Genomic DNA, 19,275 nt, shown 5'->3' on the forward strand with positions numbered 1-19,275 from the left:
AAGCTGTACTGGAGATCCAGCTTATGTGAAATAGCAAAGTTAAGGAAATAGTACAAAGAATATAGAATAAATTCTGTCTTTCAAGTTAAAGAAATGCTGTTATTCACTAAAGAGTTTGTTAATTTTGAGAATTCAGCTTGTGTTTAACATCAAAGTAAAGAAATAATATCTAGAATTTGGAGTATATTTTTTTAAATTATATTTTTAAAATAAATGCTATTATTCACTGGATGGTTGGCCACACAACTTAAAAATAACCTGTGAATGAAACAAAAATATAAAGGTAATTGTATTGAGACATAGCTAGTTATTCCATTTCTGTTCTTTAAGGAATCACTTTCTTTTTAAATATGAAAATTGGAAATCAAAGCTGCACATGCATTTAACTTTATTTGGAAATAATTTTAAACTTAAAGTTGTAAGTTTAAGTTACAACTTTAACTGGAGCAACGGCTGCACTTTGCTGGAGCAGCCGTGAAGAGAGACCCCATGTCCAAGGTAAGAGAAACCCAAGTAAGACGGTAGGCACTGAGAGAGGGGATCAGAGGGCAGACAGATTGAAGCTACAATCACAGACAACTAGCCAGTCTGATCACACGGACCACAGCCTTGTCTAACTCAGTGAAACTAAGCCATGCCGTGTGGGGCCACCCAAGACGGCCAGGTCATGGTGGAGAGGGCTGACAGAATGTGATCCGCTGGAGAAGGGAATAGCAAACCACGTCAGTATTCTTGCCTTGAGAACCCCATGAACAGTATGAAAAGGCAAAAAGATAGGACACTGAAAGATGAACTCCCCAGGTCAGTAGGTGCCCAATATGCTACTGGAAATCAGTGGAGAAATAACTCGAAAGAATGAAGGGATGAAGCCAAAGCAAAAACAATACCCAGTTGTGAATAGGGCTGGTGATGGAAGCAGGGTTCGATGCTGTAAAGAGCAATATTGCATAGGAACCTGGAGTGTTAGGTCCATGAATCAAGGCAAATTGGAAGTGGTCAAACCAGAGATGACAAGAGTGAACATCGACATTCTAGGAATCAGTGAACTAAGATGGACTGGAATGGGTGAATTTAACTCAGATGACCATTATATCTACTACTGTGGGCAGGAATTCCTTAGAAGAAATGGAGTAGCCATCATAGTCAACAAAAGAGTCCGAAATGCAGTGCTTGGATGCAATCTCAAAAACCACAGAATGATCTCTGTTTGTTTCCAAGGCAAACCATTCAATATCACAGTAATCTAAGTCTGTGCCCCGACCAGTAACACTGAAGAAGCTGAAGTTGAACAGTTCTATGAAGACCTACAAGACCTTCTAGAACTAACACCCCAAAAAGATGTCCTTTTCATTATAGGGGACTGGAATGCAAAAGTAGGAAGTCAAGAAACACCTGGAGTAACAGGCAAATTTGACCTTGGAGTACAGAATGAAGCAGGGCAAAGGCTTATAGAGTTCTGCCAAGACAACGCACTGGTCATAGCAAACACCCTCTTCCAACAAGGCACAAGAGAAGACTCTGCACATGGACGTCACCAGGTGGTCGACACCGAAATCAGATTGATTATATTCTTCGCAGCCAAAGATGGAGAAGCTCTATACAGTCAGCAAAAACAAGACCGGGAGCTGACTGTGGCTCAGATCATGAACTCCTTATTGCCAAATTCAGACTGAAATTGAAGAAAGTGGAGAAAACCACTAGACCATTTAGGTATGACCTAAATCAAATCCCTTATGACTATACAGTGGAAGTGAGAAATAGATTTAAGGGACTAGATCTGATAGACAAAGTGCCTGATGAACTATGGATGGAGGTTCGTGACATTGTACAGGAGACAGGGAGCAAGATCATCCCCAAGAAAAAGAAATGCAACAAAGCAAAATGGCTTCTGAGGAGGCCTTACAAATAGCTGTGAAAAGAAGGGAAGCGAAAAGCAAAGGAGAAAAGGAAAGATATACCCATTTGAATGCAGAGTTCTAAAGAATAGCAAGGAGAAACAAAGCCTTCCTCAGTGATCAGTGCAAAGAAATAGAGGAAAACAATAGAATGGAAAAGACTAGAGATCTCTTCAAGAAAATTAGAGATATCAAGGGAACATTTCATGCAAAGATGGGCACAATAAAGGACAGAAATGGTAGTGACCTATCAGAAGCAGAAGATATTAAAAAGAGGTGGCAAGAATACACAGAAGAACTGTACAAAAAAGATCTTTATGACCCAGATAATCACAATGGTGTGATCACTCACCTAGAGCCAGACATCCTAGAATGTGAAGTCAAGTGGGCCTTAGGAAGCATCACTACGAACAAAGCTAGTGGAGGTGATGGAATTCCGGTTGAGCGATTTCAAATCCTGAAAGATGACGCTATGAAAGTGCTGCACTCAATATGCCAGCAAATTTGGAAAACTCAGCAGTGGCCACAGGACTGGAAAAGGTCAGTTTTCATTCTAATCCCAAAGAAAGGCAATGCCAAAGAATGCTCAAACTACCACACAATTGCACTCATCTCACACGCTAGTAAAGTAATGCTTAAAATTCTCCAAGCCAGGCTTCAGCAATACGTGAACCATGAACTTCCAGATGTTCAAGCTGGTTTTAGAAAAGGCAGAGAAACCAGAGACCAAATTGCCAACATCCTCTGGATCATCGAAAAAGCAAGAGAGTTCCAGAAAAACATCTATTTCTGCTTTATTGACTATGCCAAAGCCTTTGACTGTATAGATCACAATAAACTGGAAAATTCTGAAAGAGAATACCAGACCACTTGACCTGCTTCTTGAGAAACTTGTATGCAGGTCAGGAGGCAACAGTTAGAACTGGACATGGAACAACAGACTGGTTCCAACTCAGGAAAGGGGTCCATCAAGGCTGTATATTGTCATCCTGCTTATTTAACTTATATGCAGAGTACATCATGAAAAACACTGGGCTGGAGGAAGCACAAGCTAGAATCAAGATTGCCGGGAGAAATATCAATAACTTCAGATATGCAGATGACACCACCCTTATGGCAGAAAGTGAGGAAGAACTAAAGAGCCTCTTGATGAAAGTGAAAGAGGGGAGTGAAAAAGTTGACTTAAAGCTCAACATTCAGAAAACTAAGATCATGGCATCTGGTCCCATCATGGCAAATAGATGGGGAAACAGTGCCTGACTTTATTTTTGGAGGCAGCTAAATCATTGCAGATGGTGATTGCAGCCATGAAATTAAAAGATGCTTACTCCTTGGAAGGAAAGTTATGACCAACCTAGACAGCATATTAAAAAGCAGAGACATTCCTTTGCCAACAAAGGTCTGTCTAGTCAAGGCTATGGTTTTTCCAGTGGTCATGTATGGATGTGAGAGTTGGACCATAAAGAAAGCTGAGCGCCGAAGAATTGATGGTTTTGAACTGTGGTGTTGGGAGAAGACTCTTGAGAGTCCCTTGGACTGCAAGGAGATCCAACCAGTCCATCCTAAAGATCAGTCCTGGGTGTTCATTGGAAGGAGTGATGTTGAAGCTGAAACTCCAATACTTTGGCCACCTGATGCGAAGAGCTGACTCATTTCAAAGGACCCTGATGCTAGGAAAGATTGAGGGCAGGAGGAGAAGGGGGCAACAGAGGATGAGATGGTTGGATGACATCACCGACTCGCTGGAGATAGGTTTGGGTGAACTCTGGGAGTTGGTGATGGACAGGGACGCCTGGCGTGCTTTTGTTCATGGGGTCACAAAGAGTCGGATAGGATTGAGCGACTGAATTGAACTGAACTGAAAGTAGTAAGAAAAAGAATAGTACAAAAAATTAAAAAATTTTTGCCCAACTGAGATTCAACCAGTGTCAACAATTTGCTAGCCTCCTTTCTAGTCTCTTCTTCCCCTCCCTTTCCCCCTCTTCTCCTGTTCCTTTCTCTCTCACTCACTCACTCATAGGTATGTAAACCCTCCCTCCAACCATTGGAGGGTCTTTTGTGTACATAATGGCCTTTTTGTCTTAAGTGCTAAGAAGAGGGATAGTTTCTTAAATAACCACAGTACAGAAATCTACTTCAGTAAATTTAACATTGGTAAAATATTGTGTCTGTTGTCTATGTTCTAAATTGTCAATAGATCCAGTAATGTTTATAGCATTTTCCCTGTCTAGAGCACAGGATTCAATATAGGATCAAATATTGATTTAATTATCATTTCTCTTTGACTTTCTTTAATCTAGAATATTTAAAGACTTTGTCTTTTTTGACATTGTCATTTTTGAAGAATATAATATTGTGGCATTGCGGGATCTGGTTACCCTGTAAAATCATAACGTTGGGCCATTATTTAAGTTCTTTTCTCTCCTTTATTTTAACTTATGTTGTGAGGAAAAAAACACCAAGTTCTTGAGACATAACATCTCTTCAGCCATTACGATTTTTTACCAAAATTATTGGTAGAATAAATTTTGCTAGTGTTTAATTCATACCTAGGACATCTGTAAAGATGATCATGTAATCTAAAACTCTGATTTTGGTTTTTCTGAAGCTGAATATTTTGTTTCTTGTGTGAAATTTTGCTTCTCTATTGATTTCTCTCTCTTTCTGGCAGGATTGTGCCACCTAGTGGAAGTTTATGTCCTTCTGTGTAGGTCTCGAACTGTGGATAGAATGCAAGATGCGCTTTAACAAATTAAAAAAAGTAGTTTGGCGTGTTTAAGTTTCTCTGTTGACTTGGAGTTCTTTATAACAGCGTCTTCATAAACAAGAGTTTAGGACAAGTAAATTTCTTGTTGAGTGAAGTCTTAGTTCAGTTCAGTTCAGTTGCTCAGTCGTATCCGACTCTTTGCGACTCCATGAACTGCAGCATGCCAGGCCTCCCTGTCCATCACCAACTCCCGGAGTTTACCCAAACTCATGTCCATTGAGTTGGTGATGCCATCTAACCATCTCATCCTCTGTCATCCCCTTCTCCTGCCTTCAATCTTTCCCAGCATCAGGGTCTTTTCAAATGAGTCAGCTCTTCGCATCAGATGGCCAAAATATTGGAGTTTCAGCTTCAACATCAGTCCTTCCAGTGAACACCCAGAACTTATTTCCTTTAGGATGGACTGGTTGGATCTCCTTGCAGTCCAAGGGACTCTCAAGAATCTTCTCCAACACGACAGTTTTTCAAAAGCATTAATTCTTTGGCACGCAGCTTTCTTTATAGTTCAACTTTCACATCCATACATGACTACTGGAAAAACCATAGCCTTGACTAGATGGACCTTTGTTGACAAAGTAATGTCTCTGCTTTTTAATATGCTGTCTACGTTGGTCATAACTTTCCTTCCAAGGAGCAAGCGTCTTTTAATTTCATGGCTGCAATCACCATCTGCAGTGATTTTGGAGCTCAAAGAAACAAAGTCAGCCACTGTTTCCCCTGTTTCCCCATCTATTTCCCATGAAGTGATGGGACTGGATGCCATGATCTTAGTTTTCTGAATGTTGAGCTTTAAGCCAACTTTTTCACTCTCCTCTTTCACTTTCATCAAGAGGCTCTTTCGTTCTTCTTCACTTTCTGCCATAAGGATGGTGTCATCTGTATATCTGAGGTTATTGGTATTTCTCCCGGCAATCTTGATTCTAGCTTGTGCTTCCTCCAGCCCAGTGTTTCTAATGATGTACTCTGCATATAAGTTAAATGTGCTAAAATTATCAGCTACTGAGTATTTATTTTTCCAACAAGAAATACCCTTATTTTTTAGAAATAACTTATTTTTAAGGTATTTTAGAAATACCTTATTTTTAAAAATAGTTTTTTTATCAATGCACCTTTAATCAAGGCATACTTCCCTTCCACCAGTTAATATTAAAAGAGTTGTTGCTCTGTGGATCTTGTCAAAATCCTCCCACCTGGATTTTTCTTGTTGTACATCTACTTTGTAAGCAGAATGTATTGGAGCTTACATATTATTTACGGAGTCTCAGCTTATTTTGAAGTAGCAGAAGAAAAATACATTGGATGATGAATACTAAAGAAATGGTCTACAGGAAAAAAAATGCGCTACTTTGAAAATAGCATGAAAATAACTGAGATCTATCATTTGAAGACTTTTTACCAATTGGCCAGATAGGATCTTATTTATATATAAGTATAATGTACTATTTTATCAGTTGGAGAGTTGATGGTCTCTTTTTCTTATTAGATATGAAAACGTTGCCTTGTTCTTTGTGAGATACTCAGTATACACATTACTTGGTCTTGAGAAACTTTGTCCCATGGTTGGACATTCTGTCTAATTAGTGGAGTATAAACTCTTGAGGTCTTCAGAACAGTTGTGTACTATAAAGAATATTGAGACTTATCCAGCCATTTAAGAAAAGTAGTCCTGAATTACAAAATGCAGCCATTCAGGCATATCATGCCTTTATTAGAGTCATGGATATTTTACAGTGTTTTTATCTTATCATTCTCTCTTAGTTGCTAATGTATATTCACGATGAGTGGATTAGGAGAAAACGCCTTGGATCCACTGGCCCCTGATTCACGAAAACGCAAGTTGCCATGTGATCCTCCAGGGCAAGGGTAAGCAGTTTATTTCCTGATGCTTCACCAAGATCACCTCCCCTTGCCTTTATTTATTTGGTTTGAAGTTAACATTTCAGCTTTCTGTTATTTGCATTTTCTGGTTAGATTTTTATCGTTTATTTGTTTAAATATATACTAACTGTGATACTGTAAGAAGCATTTCTCAATGGAGGATGTAGGAGTTACAAATAGATAAGATTATTACAAATAAGAATCTTTAGTATCCTTTAAGAACATGTTATAAGTTGATATTTTGGCATTTGTGAGGTTTTATCATTCTTTTGCTGAGTGAAGTTAGAAGTTTAAAAAATAGAAATGAAATACTACATTTTATGCAGTGATACTTCATAGCCTTTTTAGTATTTGCCAAGGTCAATATCACTTAAATTTCACTGTCAGGGTTGCAAAATAAAAAACAATCTTATCATCAGTGTAATTCATGAGACCTTACTATTAATAAGTAGTTATTACTGTTTAATTATTTGGTAATTTTACTGTCTCTTTGTGGTAAAGACTATCCCCATTTTCCAGATGATGAAGTGAAGCTAACTGACTAAGGCCACCAGGCTAACAACAGGTGGACTTGAATTTAGGTTTGCACAGATTTTAACTGTATTGTGCTAGGTCTCCAAGACATTGTTTGGGAGTCTCTGGCTGAATTTACTTTGCTAGTATATGGATGTAATGGTATTGTGTAGGTACTGATTCTGCTCATAGCTCGTTTGTGATTGATATATTTATGGCATTTTCCCCCCATTTCCCAGCCTTGCCTGCAGTGGTGAAAAGTGGAGACGGGAGCAGGAGAGTAAATATATTGAAGAATTGGCTGAACTAATATCTGCTAATCTTAGTGATATTGACAATTTCAATGTCAAACCAGATAAATGTGCAATTTTAAAGGAAACAGTAAGACAGATACGTCAAATAAAAGAGCAAGGTAATACAAAGTAAGAAAACACTCAAGTCTTTTAGCAGGAACTTGTTAACTGGGTTCACATTTGTCTTTTGCTCCGTTGTTGCTTAGGTGGGAACTGCTATTCCTTGAGGCTAGTAGTTGACCAGTTTTGCTCCTTAGGACATAGTCTCCAGAATTGGAAGGAGGCCAGGGCTGCTCACCCTGTTATTTGTTAGTTCCCTTTCAGGAAGCAGTGAAATAGTGCTTTTAGTAGGGAAAGAAAATTTAGAGTATCTTCTGCACTCCTGGGTAACTCAGAAGTTTAATTTTAACTTTTAAAAATTGTAGCATCATTTTCTTATCAGAAAACATTGTATATGTGCACATGCACATCGGTGTGTGTGTGCCTCTTTGTCCAGGGAACAATTTGAAGGTGCATTTAGACTGTAACTGATATATATGCTATTTGTAGTACTGCCTTATGTCTTTTCAGGAAAAGCTATTTCCAATGATGATGATGTTCAGAAAGCTGATGTATCTTCCACAGGACAAGGAGTTATTGATAAAGACTCCTTAGGACCACTCTTACTTCAGGCAAGTATAAAGTTTTAGGTTTAAAGTAAGCTGTGTTGAATTTGAAAAAAGAAAAAGATAAAATTTTGGGTAGGATATGAGAGCAAAAAGAAAATGTTTCTTTTCATGGGATAGAACTCAGTATTCTGAATGTGATTATAAAATGCTCTTATGTTTAGAATACATGTAACTCATGAGGTCCTATGTACCCCCCTCACACCCCCCCATGCTTTTGGGCATATATTTTTTTATTGGCTCAGACTTTTTTGGTGCATTTTCCCATAATTGATAGTATGGCACTATAATTTCATATTTTGGAGGAATTTTTAAGACTTTAGATATTTTTTGTAAGTAGTTGTCTTTAATAGATCTAGTTAACCTGTTGTACTTTACAGAAGGTTTCTCTTATTTTAAGTGATGGCTAGAAGCCCTTTGTTAAGCTCACTTATCAGATGTTTTTGTTCCAGTTGGTTTGTTCCAGCTGCTTTTTAGTGGATCAGGTCAGTTCCTCTGTAAATTCTCACTGCAGAGTGCTCTAGTTCCTGTAGCTTGACTTGCTACCAGATGGAAAGGGGAGAAGCACTCAGGGTGATTTTTTTTTTTTTTTAATTTTTAAAAACTCCTTTGAAGAGGTAATTCTTCAAAATTAGACTATAAATTAATTCAAATTTCGTCTTTACTGTCATCTTTTCAAATCATCTGTATTTTTCCTAGAACCCTTTATTGCTCTTGCTAATGTTAATAGACAAGATGGCTGATAGTTGTTAAATCAACAGTTTTTTTCAAATTCTGTTTAGTACTAAGGCTGCCATAACAAAATGCCACAGGTGGGGTGGCTTAAACAATAGAAATTTATTTTTTACAGTTCTGGAGGCTGGGAGTCCAAGATCAAGGTGTTGGCAGTCTTGGTTTCTCCTGAGACCTCTCTCCTTGGCTTGTAGATGGCTGCCTTCTCCTTGTGTCTTCACGTGGCCTTTTCTCTGTGTGTGTGCATCACCAGTCCTGTTGGATTAGAGCCCTACTCTCATGACCTCATTTAACTTTAATTACCTCCTAAAACGGCCTTATCTCCAGATAGAGTCACATTGAGATTTAGGGCTTCAACATATGAATTGTGGTTGGGGAGGGGATACAGTTCAGTCCATAATTGCCAATGTTAATATATCCCATTTCAGGCATTGGACGGCTTCCTATTTGTGGTGAATCGTGAAGGAAACATTGTATTTGTGTCAGAAAATGTCACCCAGTACCTGCAATATAAGCAAGAGGACCTGGTTAATACAAGTGTCTACAATATATTGCATGAAGAAGATAGAAAGGATTTTCTTAAAAACTTACCAAAATCTACAGGTAGGTTTTTAAAGTATATTTTCCAAGGAAGTTAAAAAATTTTTTTTCTTAATCATTTCTTAGAAAATATTTACTGTTGAAAATCAAGTGATGACTATATAGAACGGCAAATTATAAATAGCAAAATTTTCAAATATGAATTTAAAATTTTTTATACATGTCATGGGTCTAAGATATATAGTGAGTTACAAAATATGTGAGATACCTGTTGAAATTGAAGTTATTCCAATGTTTTATATATTGTCACTTTGAAATGTATTGTACTGTGGAAGATGTATAATGAGAAAATATATACAACTTAAATTCTTTTTTTTCTTATTGGCAAATAGTTGATTTATAGCTTAAATTCTTGATAATAGTCATGGACTGAATTGCCAGCTTTTACAAAACTCCTTTCTATTTATTTCCTAAAGTTAATGGAGTTACCTGGACAAATGAGGCCCAGAGACAAAAAAGCCATACATTTAACTGCCGTTTGTTGATGAAAACACCACATGACATTCTGGAAGACATAAGCACCAGTCCTGAAATGCGCCAGAGATACGAGACGATGCAGTGCTTTGCCCTGTCCCAGCCACGGGCTATGATGGAGGAAGGGGAAGGTGAGAGCCATCACATGCCCATGATGTTTTATCAAGCAATAGCAGCCAAACTTGTTTAATTCTTCCTACTGAATTCCACATTCTTACTCACCTGTTGAATAGACGCATCAGAGATTAACTTTTCTGTTGCAGACTTGCAGTCCTGTATGATCTGTGTGGCACGCCGCATTACCACCGGGGAGAGAGCATTTCCATCAAGTCCTGAGAGCTTTATCACTAGACACGACCTTTCAGGTAAAAACTGCGTGTGTGGACATTTTATTCATTTTGGAAATTTTTATAAGTTAACTTTTTACAGCCTGTTCTGCCTTTTAAGTGCCCAGACCCACTGTCATGAATACTTTGCATGGATTATTTCTGATGTTTGTTATACAACCCTGCGAGAGATTCACCAGAACCCTAGGCATTTGAGTTGGGTGTGTCCTACACTTCAAATCCCTCAAGCAAACCAACAAAAAAAAGGTAGAGGTACCTGGCTTTCTCCCCAAATGGCATTTCAAATCAGAAGCCAGTATTTCTTTTCTGTAACTTCAGACTCATTTTTCATAAACACTTTTCAAAAATGTGAGTAATTTAATGAGAAGTACTGGGAGTAATTCTTGACCTCAGGATGAATTTTAATTTTGGTCTGCCCTTTTGCCTATGAGAGTAAAGAATGAAAGCCATTGTAGTTGAACAAGGCACAATGATGAAATTAAACACAGTGGCAATTTTCTTTTAATAGGGAAAGTTATTACTATAGATACCAATTCACTGAGATCCTCCATGAGACCTGGCTTCGAAGACATAATCCGAAGGTGTATCCAGAGATTTTTCAGTCTTAATGATGGGCAGTCATGGTCCCAGAAACGTCACTATCAAGAAGGTAAGGAATTTGGAGGTTGATTCTTGATTTCATTGGTCATCATGTTTGGGTGCTATAGAGCCTTAAATATATATACACACACACACACATATATATGACAGTGGTTGTTTTCATCTGTGTGGGGGAGGAAAATGATTGTTGAACATTGTTATTTTAGCCTGTTCCTAATTTTGGTGTGATTTAGTCTTTTGCTGGATTTTGAGGATGTTGGTCTTGTATATTTACTTTCTTTCTTCTTCCGTATGTGTTTGTTTTGCCAATTGTATTTGCGACTAATGGGATATTTTCCCCAACAGCTTATATCCATGGCCATGCAGAAACCCCGCTGTATCGATTCTCTTTGGCTGATGGCACTATAGTGACTGCGCAAACAAAAAGCAAACTCTTCCGAAATCCCGTAACAAATGACCGTCATGGCTTTGTCTCAACCCACTTTCTTCAGAGGTAATGGTTGATTACTGTGAGTTCTCATGTTAAATGCAGCAGTAGTCTCAAGATGCTTCATTGTTAATGTAAAAAGGGAGAAAAACTAATGAGGAAAAACAGGTTATTGGGTTTGCTTAAGTGCACTTAGATTCCTGTAGTATGATGTTTATTTTTTTAAGGTTACATTTCTATGTGAGAGTGAGGATTTGTTCATTAAATAATTAATTCCTGGGAAAGCTGAAGGATAGGAAGGCTAATGGGTAAAAGAATACATAAAATCTGACTATCTGTGTTACTTTTCATTTCTAATGATACATTACATTACTTTTAGGAAGTGAATTTAAAATTTGGAGGTAGACTTCAAGAAGAAATGGTTACTGTTGCTGTTGCTAATAGTAAATGAGCAACACACGAAGGAGCAGGATATTCACCCATAAATTATATTGAGTAATTGGCAGGCACCTCCAGGTTAACCCCTCAGTATAGGGGAGTTGCAGTAAAGCCCCACCAAGGTTCCAGCTAACATAACTTGGGGTCCTTTATGGTGCTCTCATGGTGTTACTCATTTAGATTCTGTGGCTTATTAAAATGTATGTTATTAGATTAATGACTGATCAGTATCTAGATTGTTGTTGTCACTAGGCATTGGAATGATGCTCAAGAAGTTAAGTTTCTTGGGGCTCTTCATCTTTTTTTTTTTTTGGATCAGACTCAGGCTTTTAACACATGCCTGTAATTAAAATTTTTTAAAATTTATTTGGCTGTTTTGGGCCTTAGTTGTGGCTTGTGGGCTTAGTAGTTGCAGCGTGCAGGCTTGGTAGCCCCATGCCATGGGGGATCTTAGTTCCCCAACCACAGGTTGAACTGGCTTCCCCTGCGCTGGAAGGCAAATTCTTCATCATTGTTCCACCAGGGGAGTCCCCATGCCTGTAGTTTTTTTAGTGGAACTTTGATGTTCTGTTTCTTTGCAGGGAACAGAATGGGTATAGACCAAACCCGAATCCTGTTGGACAAGGCATTAGGCCTCCAGCAGCTGGATGCAACAGTTCGGTAGGCGGCATGAGTATGTCACCAAACCCAGGCTTACAGATGCTGAGCAGCAGGACCTACGGCTTAGCTGACGCTGGCACCACGGGGCAAATGAGTGGAGCCAGGTATGGGGCTCCCGGTAGCATAGCCTCCATGAACCCTGGGCCAGGCGTGCAGTCGCCATCTTCCTACCAGAACAGTACCTACGGCCTTGGCGTGAGCAGCCCTCCCCACGGGAGCCCCGGTCTTGGCTCCAGCCAGCAGAGCATCATGATTTCTCCTCGCCATCGAGGGAGTCCAAAGATGGCCTCACACCAGTTTTCTCCTGTTGCAGGTATTTGTGTTGCATTTTGTTTTATTTTTTAGTGATTCTTTTCTTTCCATACCACTGTAATTCTTGTTAATTTATTTTAAAATAGAAACTTTGAACTGGTAAGTAGTGTGTGTTACAGCATCTGATAGTTTAATTCTTTTCCTGGTTTTTTTCCCCAAATCCAGGTGTGCACTCTCCCATGGGATCTTCTGGCAATACCGGGGGTCACAGCTTTTCTAGCAGCTCTCTGAGTGCCCTTCAAGCTATTAGTGAGGGCGTGGGGACTTCTCTTTTATCTACACTGTCCTCGCCAGGTCCCAAATTGGATAATTCTCCCAATATGAATATAACTCAACCAAGTAAAGTGAACAGTCAGGATTCTAAGAGTCCCCTAGGCTTGTATTGCGACCAGAATCCAGTGGAGAGTTCAATGTGTCAGTCAAATAGCAGAGATCACATTAACGACAAAGAAGGTAAGGAGGGCAGTGTGGAAGGGTCTGAGAATCAGCGGGCTCCTCTGGAAAGCAAAGGTCATAAAAAGTTACTGCAGTTACTCACCTGTTCTTCTGATGACCGGGGTCATTCCTCCTTGACCAACTCCCCCCTGGACTCAAGTTGTAAAGACTCTTCCATTAGTGTCACCAGCCCCTCTGGGGTCTCCTCTTCCACCTCTGGAGGTGTCTCCTCCACATCCAACATGCACGGATCTCTGCTGCAAGAGAAGCACCGGATTTTGCACAAGTTGCTCCAGAATGGAAATTCACCAGCAGAAGTAGCCAAGATTACCGCCGAAGCCACTGGGAAAGACACTAGCAGTACGACGTCTTGCGTAGAAGGAAACGTCAAGCAGGAGCAACTCAGTCCCAAGAAAAAGGAAAATAATGCTCTGCTTAGGTATCTGCTGGACAGGGACGATCCTAGTGACACACTCTCCAAAGAGCTCCAGCCCAAAGTGGAAGGCGTGGACAGTAAAATGGGTCAGTGCAGCAGCTCCACCATTCCGAGCTCGAGTCAAGAGAAAGATGCTAAAATTAAGACAGAAACAAATGAAGAGGTAACTTGCCTTCTGTATATTCCAGCTTGATCCTTGTATTTCATCTTTTCTGTGTTTTAAAGGCAATGGGTTATACACAAATTCTTACTTTGTCTTTTAGGTTTATTTAATGGAAGTTAATCTGGAACTGTCATTTTTTTGGTAACTCTTCTGAGCATCAGTAAAGTATATTGTGTAATTTAGAAATATTAGATGTATACGCTTTCAAATGTGACTTCACCTCATTAGCAGCCAATTTGAAATTTTTCATGAAGGTTTTTGTTGGAATGAGCACATTAGGTCATTAAATGTGTAGAAGAAATGGGGAAAAAAACCTTCTGAATTAAGGAAGATAATTTTGATTTTTACCTAAAATCAAGTTTCATGTACATGATCACATTCTGTACAGACATTTGCCAGACACTGTGTAACGTCTCTGGGAGACGTTAATATGCACCTGAGAAAATTAAAGTCTTGGAGAAGTTCTACTGTTAGGATGTCTGTTTAATTTTTTTAGTGTTTCCCAAATGTACTGACCAAAAACCCTTTTTAAAGCATAGGCTATGAATTTGTTGAACATCAGCTTGTCTTTGTTATTAATCATATGTGTTTTCAGAAGTATGTATAGAGGCAGATGTTGCTGTCAGCTCATGATTCTGACTAATGTTTGCTGGAAAATATCCTTCAGTTTGAGAATTAAGTATCTAGAGTAAATTTAAAAAAATGCCCCATTGAAAGTATTTCCAAACCTATCGATTTATCTCAGTATTTGAATCTGTGTTTTACTTTTAAGGTAGAAGTGTAGGGATAGTCATAATCAGCCACCCTCTACAGTGGGCATTACCATTTAGGGTAACTATTGTATTTTACTTGTTCCCATTTCATCTCTTCTGATGAATGTGTTTATACCTATGTATCTCATAATGAACACAGGTTAATTGAAAAAAAAAATATTTTCAGGGATCCGGAGACTTGGATAATCTAGATGCTATTCTTGGTGATCTGACTAATTCTGACTTCTACAATAATTCCATATCCACAAGTGGTAGTAATCTGGGAACTAAGCCACAAATGTTTCAAGGAGCTAATTCTCTGGGTAAGAAAGAACTAGACTTTATTCTTGCCACCTTTTGAACTTTCCTGCACACCTATGTGTACTCTTACATTAAGACTAGGACCCAACTTTAAAACGTGTACTCTTCCTTAGTTTTTTTTCTTTTTTTTTTTTTTTTTTTTTACTAATTTATAACGTAGGTGCTTTAAAAAGCTTTTTGTACAGTTTCCCATTTCTAACTAATATGAGGCCAGCAATCACAGAGCTTATAGGAAAATATTCTTCTTTGGTTGCTACAGGTGAGTCGTAGGTACTGGGTCCCTACTAGTACCTTTATTTGTCTTGGCCACAGAGAATCAGATTAAAAAGCAAATCAAAACCTGTCCTTTGATACTAAGTTACTTTGGTATTTGCTGGTTTCACCTAACTTTTTGCCTATAGCTGAGTATTTCTAGATTCATCAGTGTAACAAGGATATATTCTGTGTATCAATTGAAAAAGAGTAATCCCACAATTATCTGGAAAGGTGGTTATTCATTTTTAGTGGCACTGTTTCCTCAACTGTAATGCATAGATAGTTAGATCAATCTAATAGATTGGAAAAAAGATTTGGAAACTTTATGTTATAGTCCTTATTTGACTAGAAGCAACTTATCTGGTTACATTTAAATGTAAAATTTTAAACTAAATATGCATATTGAAGAACTTCCAGGACATTGAAACATTGGTGAAATCTTTATATTGAATATAAAGTGAAACTGAATGTGAATGACCATGTCAGGCTGTAGAAAAGTGCCCAATGCTTCAGCCAACACCAGGACTCTTGTTTTTCTACTTTGAAATAAGAGGCCTATTTTCTTTATTCTTTTGAATTTCTTTTGGTGCTTAGTGTTTATTTTGTAAAAGAAGACAGTGTTCATTTTGGAAAGAAAGATATTCTTGGGTGGGTGGTATTGGTATTTATGTTTTGTACTTAATTATGTACTGCACCATCAGAAGATACTTATGTATTGTGCTTCTATGTTTTTAACAGGTTTGAGGAGTCCACAGTCTGTGCAGTCTGTCCGTCCTCCGTATAACCGGGCAGTGTCTCTAGACAGTCCTGTTTCCGTTGGCTCAAGTCCTCCAGTGAAGAATATTGGTGCTTTCCCCATGTTACCAAAGCAACCCATGTTGGGCGGCAATCCAAGAATGATGGATAGTCAGGAAAATTACGGCTCAAATATGGGTATGTTATTTCTAATTAATATCAGTTCAGTTCATTCGCTCAGTTGTGTCTGACTCTTTGTGACCTCATGGACTGCAGCACGCCAGGCTTCCCTGTCCATCACCAACTCCTAGAGCTTGCTCAAACTCATGTCCATCACGTCGATGATGCCATCCAACCATCTCATCCTCTGTTGTCCCCTTCTCCTCCCGCCTTCAGTCTTTCCCAGCATCAGGGTCTAATTTAAATTTCTTTTGGGAAAAGCAAATTTAAAATACCTGTAGCCATTGAAATAGAGTTAATAGGTTTTTGAATAACAGGAGCATGCTTCTTTCATGAACATCCTTCACTTATTCTGTGTCTTGGTGATTTAAACTCTCAAGGAGGCTTTCTGTCCAAGACATTTTCTTTTCTTTATTTTTGGCTGTGCCATGCTGCATGTGGAATTTTAGTTCAACAGCCAGGGATTGAACCTGTGTCCCCTGCATTGGGGATGTGGAGTCTTCACAATAAAGCGAGTCGTGAATTTTTTGATTTCCCATTGCATAATAGTTAGGTTGCATTATACTGTAGTCTTGCTCTTTAAAAAAAAAAAAAATTACATAGTTTTGGCTGTGCTGGGTCTTCATTGCTGTGTGGACTTACCTCTAGTTTCGGCGAACGGGCACTAGTCTCTGGTTGTGGTGTGTGGGCTTCTCATTGTGGTGGCTTCAGTTGTTCCCGTGCACAGACTCTAGACATGTGGACTTCAGTACTGAACGGCTCCTGGGCTCTAGAGCACAGACTCACTAGTTGTGGCATATGGGCTTAGCTCCTTCGAGGCATGTGGGATCTGCCCAGACCAGGGATTAAACCCGTATCTCTTGAATTGGCGGGTGGATTCTTTACCATTGAGTCACCAGGGAAGCCTATACTCTAGTCTTTTAAGTGTGCAATAGCATTATGTCTAAAAAAGAATGTTGTTGTTTGTGTCTGACTCTTTGCAACCCCATAGACTAGCATGGCAGGCCTCCCTGTCCTTCACCATCTCCTGAAGTTTGCCCAAGTTCACGTCTATTGCATTGGTAATGCCATCCAGCCATCTTATCCTCTGACGCTGCCCTCTTCTCCTTCTGCCCTCAATCTTTCCCAGCATCAAGGACTTTTCCAATGAGTCGGCTGTTTGCATCAGATGACCAAAATACTGGAGCTTCAGCTTCAGCATCAGTCCTTCCAGTGAGTGTTCAGGGTTGATTTCCCTTAAGATTGACTGGTTTGATCTCCTTGCTGTCCAAGGGACTTTCAGGAGTCTTCTCCAGCAACACGGTTCAAAGGCATCAATTCTTTGGCATTCTGCCTTCTTTCTGGTCCAGCTCTCACAACCGTACGTGACCACTGGGAAGACCATAGCCTTGACACATGGACCTTTGTCAGAAGAGTAATGTGTCTGCTTTTCAACACACTGTCTAGGTTTGTCATAGCTTTCCTGCCAAGAAATAGCCGTCTTCTGATTTCACAGCTGCAGTCACCATCTGCAGTGATTTTGGATCCCAAGAATAGGAAACCTGTCACTGCTTCCACATTTTCCCCTTCTAGTTGCCATGAAGTAATGGGGCCAGATGCCGTGATCTTAGTCTGGTTAATAGTTAGTTCTGAGCTGGCTCTTTCACACTCCTCCTTCACCCTCATCAAGAGTCTCTTTGTTTTCTGCCATTAGAGTGGTATCATCCGCATATCTGAGGTTGTTGATGTTTCTCCTGCTTATCTTGATTCCAGCTTGTAACTCATCCAGCCCAGCGTTTCTCATGATTTGCTCATCATATAGGTTAAACAGACAGGGTGACAGCAGACAGCCCTGTTGTACTCCTTTCTTAATCTTGAGCCAATCAGTTGTTCCATACAGGGTTCTAACAGTTGCTTCTTGACTTGCATACAGGTTTCTCAGGAGACAGATAAGATGGCCTGGTATTTTTTTAAGAGCTTTCTGTAGTTTGTTTTGATCCACACAAAGGCTTTAGCTTAGTCGATGAAACAGAGATAGATGTTTTTCTGGAATTCCCTAGCTTTCTCTATGATCCAGCAAAGGTTGGCAGTCTGATCTCTGGTTCCTCTTCCTTTTCTACCCAGCTTGGACTTTTGGAAGTTCTTGGTTAGCATAATGCAGAAGCCTAGCATGCACAATTTTAGCCTTGACCTTACTAGCATGGAAGATGAGTCCAATTGTCTGATGATTAGCACATTCTTTAGTACTACCCTTCTTGGGAATTGGGATGAGGATTGAGCTTTTCCAGTCCTGTGGCTGCTGCTGGGTCTTCCAGATTTGCTGACCTTTGAATGTAACACCTTGATGGCATCATCTTTTAGGGTTTTGAATAGCTCTACTGGAATTCCATTGCATCTGCTAGCTTTATTAATGGCAGTGCTTCCTAAGGCCCACTTGACTTCAGTCTCAAGAATGTCTGGCTCTGGGTGACTGACCACACCATCGTAGTAATCGGGTTCATTAAGATCTTTTTATGGTTCTTCCCTGTATTCTTTTCATCTCGATCTCTCCAGTGTCTACTAGGTCTTTACCATTTCTGTCCTTTATTGTGCCCATCTTTGGGCAAAATGTTCCCTTGATATTTCCAGTTTTCCTGAAGAGATGTCTAGTCTTTTTCCTTCTTTTGTTTTCTTCTAGTTTTTGTACTGTTCATTGAAGAAGGCCATCTTGTCTCTCTGTGTGGTTCTTTGGAACTCTGCGTTTAGTTGGATGTACCTTTCCCTTTCTCCCTTGCTTTTCATTTCTCTTCTTTCTTCAGCTATTTGTAAAGCCTCCTCAGATAACCACTTTGCCTTCTTGCTTTTCCTTTTCTTTGGGATGGTTTTGTTTGCTGTCTCCTGTACAATATTATGGGCCTCTGTCCATAGGTCTTCAGGCACACTGTTAACTAGATCTCATGCCCTGAGGCACACTGTTAACTAGATCTCACGCCCTGAGTCTTATTCGTTACCTCCACTACATATTCATAGGGGAGTTGACTTAAGTCCTATCTGGCTGGCCTAGTGGTTATTCCCACTTTCTTTAGTTTAAGCCTGAATTTTAATATGAGAAGTTTGATCTGAGCCACAGTCAGCTCCATGTCTTGTTTTTGCTGACTGTATACAGCTTCTCCATCTTTGGCTACAAAGAATGTAATCAGTTTGATTTTGATATTGACCATTTAGTGATGTCCATGTGTAAAGTCATCTCTTGTCGCTGTTGAAAAAGGGTGTTTGCTATGACAAGTGCATTCTCTTGGCAGAACAGTTAGCCTTTGCCTTGCTTCGTTTTGTTCTCCAAGGGCAAACATGCCTGTTACTCCAGGTATCTCTTGACTTCCTACTTTTGCATTCCAATCCCCAGTGATGAATAGACTCTTTTTTTTGGTGTTAGTTCTAG

The 19,275-nt window shown here is 39.4% G+C and overlaps 1 protein-coding gene across 6 annotated transcripts in view; it reads left to right on the forward strand.

The window, feature by feature from the left end:
• Nucleotides 1-19,275, forward strand: part of NCOA3 (nuclear receptor coactivator 3) — a 127,422-nt gene that overhangs the window by 88,888 nt on the left and 19,259 nt on the right. For 4 of the 6 annotated variants that reach the window (XM_043480023.1, XM_043480027.1, XM_043480025.1 and 1 more), the window contains 12 exons: nucleotides 6,421-6,525; nucleotides 7,293-7,465; nucleotides 7,917-8,017; nucleotides 9,172-9,346; nucleotides 9,760-9,948; nucleotides 10,081-10,182; nucleotides 10,673-10,813; nucleotides 11,110-11,257; nucleotides 12,211-12,602; nucleotides 12,767-13,635; nucleotides 14,575-14,710; nucleotides 15,702-15,896. In XM_043480023.1, the coding sequence (XP_043335958.1) occupies nucleotides 6,440-6,525; nucleotides 7,293-7,465; nucleotides 7,917-8,017; nucleotides 9,172-9,346; nucleotides 9,760-9,948; nucleotides 10,081-10,182; nucleotides 10,673-10,813; nucleotides 11,110-11,257; nucleotides 12,211-12,602; nucleotides 12,767-13,635; nucleotides 14,575-14,710; nucleotides 15,702-15,896 (2,707 nt within the window). In that variant the 5' untranslated portion in view covers nucleotides 6,421-6,439. The remainder of the gene's footprint in view (nucleotides 1-6,420; nucleotides 6,526-7,292; nucleotides 7,466-7,916; nucleotides 8,018-9,171; nucleotides 9,347-9,759; nucleotides 9,949-10,080; nucleotides 10,183-10,672; nucleotides 10,814-11,109; nucleotides 11,258-12,210; nucleotides 12,603-12,766; nucleotides 13,636-14,574; nucleotides 14,711-15,701; nucleotides 15,897-19,275) is intronic. The other 2 variants (XM_043480028.1, XM_043480029.1) reach the window with 1 other exon arrangement.

The sequence above is a fragment of the Cervus canadensis genome, chromosome 10, assembly GCF_019320065.1.
Source record: "Cervus canadensis isolate Bull #8, Minnesota chromosome 10, ASM1932006v1, whole genome shotgun sequence".
Classification (NCBI taxonomy): domain Eukaryota; kingdom Metazoa; phylum Chordata; class Mammalia; order Artiodactyla; family Cervidae; genus Cervus; species Cervus canadensis.